The sequence below is a fragment of the Quercus lobata genome, chromosome 4, assembly GCF_001633185.2.
Source record: "Quercus lobata isolate SW786 chromosome 4, ValleyOak3.0 Primary Assembly, whole genome shotgun sequence".
NCBI lineage: Eukaryota > Viridiplantae > Streptophyta > Magnoliopsida > Fagales > Fagaceae > Quercus > Quercus lobata.
In genome coordinates, this window is record NC_044907.1 from 89,943,091 (window position 1) to 89,953,453 (window position 10,363).

A 10,363-nucleotide genomic window follows, 5' to 3' on the forward strand; every position below is an offset into this window, starting at 1 on the left:
TGGTAGGCTCTAAGCCCCACAATCGCCCACTCTATGTCTCTGGTTATGCTCGTGAACAAAGGATCGAGCGTATCCTTGTTGATGGAGGTTTAGCCGTTAACATACTTCCAAAAATGACCATGAAACGACTGGGTTTTACTATGGAAGAATTATCACACAGTCGTTTGGTCATCCAAGGTTTTAACCAAGGAGGACAACGTGCAATCGGCCTGATCCACCTAGAATTATCCATTGGAGAATTGAAAAGCAACGTCTTGTTCCACGTCATTGATGCTAAGGCGACCTACAACATGTTGTTAGGACGTCCTTGGATCCATGAAAATGGAATAGTGCCATCGACCTTGCATCAATGCTTCAAGTTCTTTCAAAATGGAATAAAAAAGGTCGATGCCGATTTAAAGCCTTTTGCAGAAACTGAAGCTCATTTTGTTGATGCAAAATTTTATGCAAAAGAAGACAATTTCTAGCGAGGTTCTTCCAGTTGAGATCCCGTCTATAAAAAGTAAACAGGATGAAAAGGAGCATGTTAAATTCATCGCCAAAAAGGACATTTCTTCCCCAAAGAAAGGTCCAGAACCATTCCTCCGGTATATACCATTATCACACCGCAAGAATGGACAATCACCATTCGCGGAATGCCTTTAATCTACAAAAGACATGGGGAGGCCTCCTGCAAAGCTCACGATGGAGGATGTAGCCATATTGAAAGAAAATCATATCATGCCTTTAACTTCATCCACAAATCCTCTGCCCTCGAAGCTGTTAAACGGATTTGTGAGGTCTTTGCAAAGTCTAATAGAGCATGGTATTCTACCAAGTGAGCAAACGAAAGAATGGTTCGACCCAAAGGCATATAGGCTGTTAGCCAAAGTACGCTACAATTTCTCAAAACAAGAAGACTTAGGGAAGCTAATTCCAGAAGCCACCGGAGAAAAGATGCATGGCCTTAGCAAAACACAAAGGAAAATGCGGCTTGAAGGGCATGAAATTCCTATCCCAAAGACCGGATTAGGTTATACTCCCGAACAACCAGCTCAGATATGGATCAAGAAAAGAAGTGATCCTTCGAGTTCCCAATACATAACAGTGGAGGTCGGCGAAAGTTCGAATCAAAGAAAAGACCATTCTTCACCCCGTGTCTCAAGGTTTGATCGCATCGAGGCCTCGTCATCACGAATCACAGTGTTCAACAGGTTAAATACAACTTGTTTAACACCAAATTGGGACACTCTTGCTTGTAAATCAGTCTTTGATCGACTGGGGGCAACAAAAAGGCCTATTGATAGTCATTCTCAAAGTTCAATAAACTTTGACGTTCAAGGGGAGAAGAAAGCTAATGATGAGATCCGCAGTAGCATTCCTTCACGCATGAAATGTAACTTTACCTTGGAGATCAACACTGAAGGATCGCTCAAAGTCAAAAGACGAATGATTGTACATACAAGTCAACCACCCATCCATGATGAGGAAATTGAAGAGGTATCATCCTCGTTTCATATTACAATAGAAGAGGGTACACTATCAGATGCTGAAGCAACCAATGAAGAGGTCGATGAAGCTCCTCCAGCCTTGGAAGATGGAGGACAAGCTACAGTTGATGAACTTAAAGAGATCAATTTAGGAGCTGCTGAAGAACCCCGACCAACTTTCATCAGTGCACTTCTCACTCCTGAAGAAGAAGAAGGATACCTCAAGCTCCTAGTAGAGTACAAAGATGTGTTCGCTTGGACTTACAAGGAAATGCCTGGGCTCAATCCGAGTATTACTCTACACCATTTGGCAGTAAAGAGGGGTGTGCACCCAATCAAACAAGCTCAAAGACGCTTTCGGCCAGAGCTTATCCCTCAAATAGAAACTGAGGTCAATAAGCTCATTGAAGTGGGCTTCATTCGTGAAGTACAGTACCCAGAATGGATCGCTAACATCGTCCCTGTCAAAAAGAAGAATGGACAAATCCGAGTGTGCGTTGACTTTCGTGATTTGAACAATGCATGTCCCAAGGATGATTTTCCATTACCCATCACTAAGGTCATGGTTGATGTCACTACTGGTCATGAAGTTTTATCTTTTATGGATGGATCTTTGGGTTACAACCAAATTCGAATGAATCCTAAGGATGAGCAGCTTACAACTTTCCGTACTCCTAAGGGAATTTACTGTTACAAAGTAATGCCTTTTGGACTAAAGAGTGCTGGTGCTACTTATCAGCGGGCCATGCAGAAGATCTTTGATAATGTACTTCATAAATACGTGGAGTGTTATGTCGATGATCTGGTGGTTAAAACAAAAAGGAGGGATGACCATCTGGCAGATCTACGATCTGTGTTCAGCCGCCTGAGAAAGTATCAGCTTAAAATGAACCCCCGCAAATGTGCTTTTGGCGTAACATTTGGAAAATTTCTTGGTTTCATTGTGAGGCACCGCGGTATTGAAATTGACCAGTCCAAAATTGAAGCTATCCAGAAAATGCCAGAGCCCAAGAATCTACGAGAACTTAGAGGCTTGCAGGGAAAACTGGCCTACATACGACGATTTATCTCAAACTTGGCTGGTCGATGTCAACCTTTCAATAGATTGATGAAAAAGGATGTGCACTTTGAATGGGATGAGGCTTGTAGCAATGCTTTTGCGCTCATCAAAAGGTACTTGCTTAATCCTCTAGTTTTAGGTGCTCCTATCCCAAGAAAGCCTTTGGTGCTGTATATTGCGGCCCAAGAAAAGTCTCTAGGTGCTCTTATGGCACAGGAAAATAAAGAGGGGAAAGAAAGAGCCCTTTATTATCTAAGTCGAACTCTCAATGGGGCTGAATTAAATTATTCTCCTATCGAAAAGATGTGCCTCGCTCTTTTCTTTGCCATAGACAAACTGAAGCACTACATGCAAGCATATACGGTCCGTTTGATAGCAAAGGTGGACCCGATCAAATGTCCTCTCCAGGCCAGTGGTTTTGGGTTGTATAGCTCGATGGGCAGTCTTGCTTCAACAATATGACCTTGCATACGTTCCACAAAAAGCTGTCAAAGGACAAGTATTGGCAGATTTCTTAGCTGATCACCCAATTCCGTCTGATTGGGAGTTCTCTGATGATTTCCCGGATGAAGATGTGTTTTACATTGAAGTAATACCACCATGGGTGATGTTTTTCGATGGGGCTGCACGTCAAGAAGGAGCGGGGGCAGGTGTAGTGTTTGTTTCTCCACAACGGCAAATACTTCTTTACTCGTTCTCATTAAGCGAACTTTGCTCTAACAACGTAGCCGAATATCAAGCATTGCTCATTGGCCTACAGATGGCTATTGAGATGGGCATAGCGCAGCTTGAGATCTTTGGGGATTCCAAATTAATTATTAACCAAATCTTGGAGCAATATGACGTCAAGAAAGAAGGCCTCATTCCCTATTGCAAATATGCGAAGAAGTTGCTAGCAAATTTTGAGGCTACCACATTGGAGCATATACCAAGGAAGGAGAATAGACAGGCCGATGCTTTAGTTAATTTGACTACTGCCTTAGCATTATCCCAAGAAGAGACAACCAAAGTTGCTATTTCCTAAAGGTGGGTGGTACCTCTCGTGGTTGAAGAAGAAGAAGAAGAGCAAGCTAACATCATTTCTGTATGCCTTGTCGAAAAAGAAGATTGGCGACAAGTGATCATTGAATACCTTCAACATGGAAGACTCCCAGATGATAAACGCCACAAGACCGAAATTCGACAGAGGGCTGCTCGATTCGTTTACTATAAAGACACTCTCTTCCGCCGTTCATTTGATGGATTGTTTCTCCGTTGCTTAGGAGAGGAGGAGGTTAAACAAGCCTTAGAGGAGGCTCATTCTGGAATATGCGGCGCACATCAGTCAGATCCTAAGTTACATTATAGGATCAAACGAATGGGTTACTATTGGCCCAAAATGGTGCAAGATTCTATGGAATGCGCTAAGAAGTGCGAAGCTTGTCAGTATCACGCAAACTTCATCCATCAACCGCCAGAACCTCTACATCCAACTGTAGCTTCTTGGCCTTTTGATGCATGGGGGCTTGATGCAATAGGGCCATTACCAAAGTCATCTGGTGGCCACTTGTACATCTTGGCCGCAACTGACTACTTCTGGAAATGGGCAGAAGCTGTACCCCTTAAGGAAGTGAAGAAAGAAACGATGGTCAATTTCATTCGAACTCACTTGATTTATTGGTATGGTGTCCCTCGGTATATCGTAACTGATAATGGCAAACCATTCTACAATAGGCTGATGACAGAGCTATGTGAGAAGTTTGAATTTAAGTAATACAACTCCTCCATGTACAATGCCCCGACAAATGGACTAGCTGAAGCGTTTAACAAAACACTTGGCAGTTTGATGAAAAAAGTGGTATCCAAGACAAAGCGAGACTGGCATGAAAGAATTGGAGAAGTATTATGGGCATATCGAACAACATTTCGAATGCCTACTCAAGCAACGCCATATTCTCTTATCTACGGAGTGGAAGCCGTCCTTCCCTTAGAACGCCAAATCCCATCATTACGGATTGCCATTCAAGAAGGATTGACTGGAGAAGAAAATGCCAAGCTCAGGTTGTAAGAATTAGAGGCACCTGATGAAAAAAGGCTCGAGGCCTAACAACGCCTTGAATGCTATCAAGCTCATCTTTCAAGCGCATTCAATAAAAGAGTCAAACCACGATCATTCCAAGTTGGTGACTTAGTCCTCGCCGTTCGAAGACCTATCATCACAACTCATTGTACAGGCAATAAGTTCACTTCAAAATGGGATGGACCTTATGTTGTGCAAGAAGTCTGCACCAATGGAGCTTACAAGTTGATTGATAATGATGGTGTAAGGATCGGCCCCATCAATGGGAAGTTCCTCAAACGCTTTTATGCTTGAAAATCGAGGATTGCTCCTTGGTAAGAGTTTAAACTGCCCACTGTAGCGCTGCAAGAGTACATGATGTCTTCCCATTACCCTTCAAAGTGTACCAATAAGGAGAAATTAATCCCACTCCATGTCACCAATTGCGAGTGTGGCGTAGCGGTTGGACGCCCGTGTCTCCCTTGAGGCCAAGGTCTCGGGTTTGATTAGTGGTGATACCCACTATTACACACTACGCCCCCCTTTTTGCAAAAAACAACAAAAAGAAAAGAAATCATAAAAAAAAAAAAAAAAAAATCTTTTAAACTACGTGATGACTTGATCCCTCTAAGGGTACGTAGGCAACTTAGTATCTTTTGCTAAGTTCAGTCACGCATTGAAAAAAAAAATTTCATTAAAAAAATCATCAAAAAAAAAAGAAAAAAGAAGAAAAAATTATCAAAGAAAAAAAATCATCAAAAAAAAAAAAAAAAAAGAAGAAGAAGAAATTATCAAAAAAAAAAAAAAAAATCATCAAAAAAAAAATCTGTTGAACTACGTGATGACTTGATCCCTCTCCGGGGTACGTAGGCAGCTTAGTACTTGTCACTAAGTTCAGTCACATGAAAAGAAGAAGGATGGCCAGTTCAACTTGAAGAATTTTCCAACAGTCATCAATGCGCTTTTAAGGTCCCTTCGGTTGGCAAGGCATTGCTCAATAGGATGATCAAAGATTGACGTAGTAGAAAATGAAGACTGTAAGGAGTTGACGTTGCTTAACTTTCTTTGAAATGATGATAAACATAGGTTGATGCTTGGTTGTGGAGTAAAATAAAATCTCCAACCTCTTTTGCAAGAAATGAAGTCTTCATGGCATTGCTCATTTTCTGTGGCCATCCTCCCACATCTCTGAGGTATACTTTGCATCATTTATCTCCTGGGGGCATTTCCTTGTACCTTCCAAGTCTAGGCTACATCGTCTTTCTTCTAGGTTGTGCCACTTCATAGCTCTGAAATTAGAACCACATCATCTCCCTTCTGAGTAGTGTCATTTCACATCATGTCTCTGAAATCTGGATGACGTCAACTTCCTCCGGAATGATGATAAATTATATATCTGAAGTCGGTGTGGCATCATCTCTCCTCTACGAGCATGTTCGTGCAATAACAAAATTCTTGGTAGCATGTTTCAACATCTTCAAAATATTGGTAGCATGCTCTGGCGTCTTCAAATGTTATGCACCCTTGATGTTTGAGTTATGTTGCCTCTAAAAAATTTGGTGCGACTTCAATGCGAGTGCAAGTGCTAATGTGAAGTGTTGTCGTGGCTCCATAGCAAAAATGAACGTTGGCACGGCTTCGGTGAAAATGGAGTGTTGTCGTGGCTTCATGGCAAAAATGAACGTTGGCACAACTTCGGGAGTGTTGACGTGGCTTCATGGCCTCGACACAAATGAAGTGTTGATATAGCTTCATGGCAAAGATGAATGATGACATAGCTTCGGTGCAAATGAAGTGTTGACGTAGCTTCATGGCATGGATGAATGTTGTCACGGCTTTAGTGCAAATGATGGTATGACTTCAATACAAGTGCAGGTGCGAATGGAGTGTTGTGATGGCTTCATAACAAAAATGAAGTGTTGACGTGGCTTCATAGCAAAGATAAACGTTAGCATGGCTTTATGGTAAAGATTCTTGATGTCTGGCTACAGTACTATACGCCTTTGATGTCTGAGCGATGTTGCCTCTGAAAATTGCTTTATGGCAAAAATGAACATTGGCACAACTTCGGCGAAAATGGAGTGTTGTCGTGGCTTCATGGCAAAAATGAACGTTGGCATAGCTTCGGTGCGAATAAAGTGTTGACATAGCTTCAATGGCAATATGGAGTGTTAACATGGCTTCATGAATGTTGACATGACTTCTGTGCAAATGAAGTTTCGATGTGGCTTCATGAATGTTGTCATGGCTTCGGTGAATGAAGTGTTGACGTAGCTTCAATGGCAAAGATGCAATGTTGGCATGGCCTCGGTATAAATGAAGTGTTGACGTGGTTTCATGGTAAAGATGAATGTTGTCACGGTTTCGACATGGATGAAGTGTAGATGTGGCCTCAATGCAAATAAAATGTCGCGGCAGCTTTATGACAAATATGAATATTGGCACGGCTTCAATACAAGGACAAATGCTGGCACGGCTTCGTGGTAAAAACTCTTGATGCGGCTACATTACAAAGACTCTTGAAATGGCTGCGTTGAAAAGACAAGTGTTGGTGCAGCTTAATTACCAAGAAAAGCATGCTACATAACAAAAACAAGCAACAACAAAGAGCTTATCAGAAGAAAATCTCACAGCACGTCTAAAAAAAAAAAAAAATGAAAATGAAAATCAAAGAGAGAGCTTCATTTCTGATATCTAGCTTGTGAAAAAAAAAAAAATCAGTACGAATAAAGCAAGTCATAAAGAAAAATTATATATATATGTAAAAAAAAAAAAAAAAAAAAAAAAAAAGGAGAAAGGCATAATTTCTCTACACTTAGAGTATTATGCTACCCACCAGAGAGGTTGTTTGTACAAACTCAATGCATGCCCCGGGTGGCCTTATATAGAGATTTGTGGAGCTCAAAGTCAGATTTTGCAAACACTCAAGGTCAAGCAAGTCTACGCCAAACCTTGAAAAGAAAAGGGTACTCATAAATATAGCATGTTGTCAGAAAGAAAATATTACGCTAGACCTCAGAAAAGATGGCTTATAGGCCTACAAAAGTACACATGTCATCTAAAAAAAAAAAAAAAACTACTACACTAGACTTGGGATGAAAATCTAGCCCACATATTTTCAAAGTTGCCGACCTTGGAAGCAGAAGTCCTTGCTGATTTACCAATTTCAAACACTGTCAGAGCTGCCGAAGACATTAATCCACTGTCAGAGCCGCCGAAGACTTTAGATCCGAGAAACCGACATCACAGAAGTCTTCTACAGCCTTCGATCCACCAAACCTGAAAAATCCAGGCCTAGATGTGCCGCCACGAGCGGCCACAAACTCCTAAACATCCCGCGGGTTTCTCATTCAAATTTGCACAAGACTGAGAAAATTTTCACAAAACTGGTGCCACCACTAGATCCATCGGCCTACGATCTACAAAACCCAAAAATTTCAAGCCCAAAAACGGCTGCACGTGCCTCCACGTGCCGCCACAGACTAGCGACGATCCGCGGCCTAGTCCTTCAAATCTATGCAAATTTGGCCATGATTTTAGAAAACTGACTAGACCATGGTCTTCTACGGCCTTGGATCAACAAAACTCAAGAATTTCAGGCCCAAAACCCTAGGCACGTGCCTCCACGCGCCGCCAAAAGGATTCAGTGGCGCTGCCTTCAGTTTCACGCGCCGATAAGGACAGCCAACGCTTGCACGTGCCGCACGTGCCCTCAGCCCTATGACATCATGGATGACTTCCACACCTGCTGACCCGTTGGTCCAAATTCGACTCGGACCGACCCGGTTTGACCTGGATCCGAACCGCCTGCAGAAAAAAAAAAAAAAAAAAAAAAAAAAAAAAAAAAAAAAAAAAAAGAGTGAGAGAAAATACTTTGACCAAGTAGACCTTTGACCTTGACCAAAAAATCAAAATTTTCAATACGGACCTGTCCCACTCAATTTTTCGAGTACATTCCGATTTTGGGACCCGTTTCTTCATTCAAAGCTCAGAAATTGTGCAAATTTCCAATTTCCAAAAAGTTGACCTTTGTGCAAATGTTGACCAAATGTCAAAATTTTTAAGATGGACCTATCTTGCTCAATTTTTCACGTACATTCTGATTTTGGAGTCCGTTCCGTCATTTGGGACTCAGAAATTACAAAAATGACTCAATTCCAAGTGTTCAAAACTTAGGCTCTTAAGATCAAAATTTGAGATTCATCCATTTAATTGGGATCCTTTCAGGGTTAATCTCCAGACTTCATCAAGACTTCCCTTTCAAAGTACAAATGAACTCTCACGAGTGTGTCTTGAAATTACACTGGGTCATTAGTTCAACCTGCTATTCCCGTTCGGTGCCTACCAGTCTCCAACTTACCATTCCCGTTCGGTGCCTACCATTCCCACCTACCGTTCCCATCTACCGTTCTCACCAAAAATTCTTAACTACCATTCTCAACTACCTATCTACCGTTCTTCATCTCTCTACTATAAATAGGAGGGCTGGGTCCATCAAAAACTCATCAAAACAAAAACAAAAACAAAAACACTGAATCATGAAATGAAGATTTGCTTCTTTCAGATTTTCGAGTCCTCCTTTTCACAGCCATTTCTCACTATGGCCTCATCATTCTCAACACCTAGCAACCGATTTTGCTTCATGATCAGTTTGAGATCAACCCTCTCATGGTTCGGTCGAAACCCTATTTACAACATCATTGCAGTTTTGAGATCCAAACAAACTTTGTTTCTCCACTTAACGACCACCTTTGTCCATAAAATTACTCATAACAAGGCCTGCATCGTCCTTCCATGCTTCTGTGGACTTGGTTGGCCAGGAAACCTAAGTCCAGTGAGCACGCCTGTTCCTAACCTCAGGGCTCCTGCAGTCTCTTTCCAATTGCTTGGTCTTCCAACGGAAGCAATGGTTCGGAACAAACAGCAACTTGGCTGGTTTCTAAGACCAGAATCACAAGTTAGCTCTATCTTTCATTTTTCTATGCTTTTCCAACAAGTGGTAGTAGGTGAAGATGGTAAAAAGTGTTGGGGTATCCTAAAAATTGTCTTCCATCCAACACCTAAAAAAACCTCCAACGCACCAGCTCATTAGAATTCAGCCTTTGGTGCCGGTAAATGGTCACCAAAGCCTTATTCCATGACCTCACCACTATGGGACCCAAAGGTCATTGTTGCTGGTACCTCAAAACTCACTTTCTGGAATTACTCCAACTTAAAATCAGCTTGAAGAATTTCAGAAGGTACTCTTCTGAAATTACTTCAACTTAACGTCCGTCGGCATGGTCCCATCACACAGGCACATTCAATTACTAGCCGTCGGACCTCATTCAGCATGCAATCAGTCCCATATCCAAAGGTGTACTTCCCATAAACATCTACACTAGAAGTTCCCCAACATACAGGGCCAGCACCATGGTGGCATATGTTTTGCCCATTTGCTTTGCTTTATCTCTGTCTTCTTCATTGCCACCACCAGCATACCTAGAATCCATAAGCTTCTGAAATTACCTCAACTTAACTTGAGTGATACAATTACACACGCACATTCAACCACTTTCCCACATGCACTCGCTGTAATCCAAAGCATGATCTTCTGAAATAACTTCACCAGAAGTTCTTAAGAACACGAGGCTAGCTCCATGACTCTGCATGCTGTATCCAGCCACCATTCTCTCATCTTCCCCATCTTCAACATCTTGTGCTCGCTGCCAACGATCCAAAATACTCTTTTGAAACTACTTCAACTTAACCTCTGCTAAGAAGGCTCCATCACGCAAGTACGTTCAAATACTTGCA

General features: G+C 41.9%; 1 protein-coding gene across 1 annotated transcript; it reads left to right on the plus strand.

Moving 5' to 3' along the window:
• The first annotated feature begins 657 nt into the window (after positions 1-657).
• On the plus strand, positions 658-4,282 carry LOC115986130. The gene is made up of 3 exons (XM_031108987.1): positions 658-2,944; positions 3,015-3,450; positions 3,556-4,282. The coding sequence occupies exons 1-3, from the start codon at positions 658-660 to the stop codon at positions 4,280-4,282; spliced, it is 3,450 nt and encodes a 1,149-aa protein (XP_030964847.1).
• The last annotated feature ends 6,081 nt before the right edge of the window (positions 4,283-10,363 follow it).

Bases quoted from the DNA above. Each gene is read 5' to 3' on its own strand.
- LOC115986130 (XM_031108987.1), top strand. From the start codon at position 658: ATGGGGAGGCCTCCTGCAAAGCTCACGATGGAGGATGTAGCCATATTG. The intron at 2,945-3,014 runs GTTTTGGGTTGT...TTCCACAAAAAG, and splicing joins ATGTCCTCTCCAGGCCAGTG to CTGTCAAAGGACAAGTATTG. The intron at 3,451-3,555 runs GCATATACCAAG...TATTTCCTAAAG, and splicing joins TTTGAGGCTACCACATTGGA to GTGGGTGGTACCTCTCGTGG.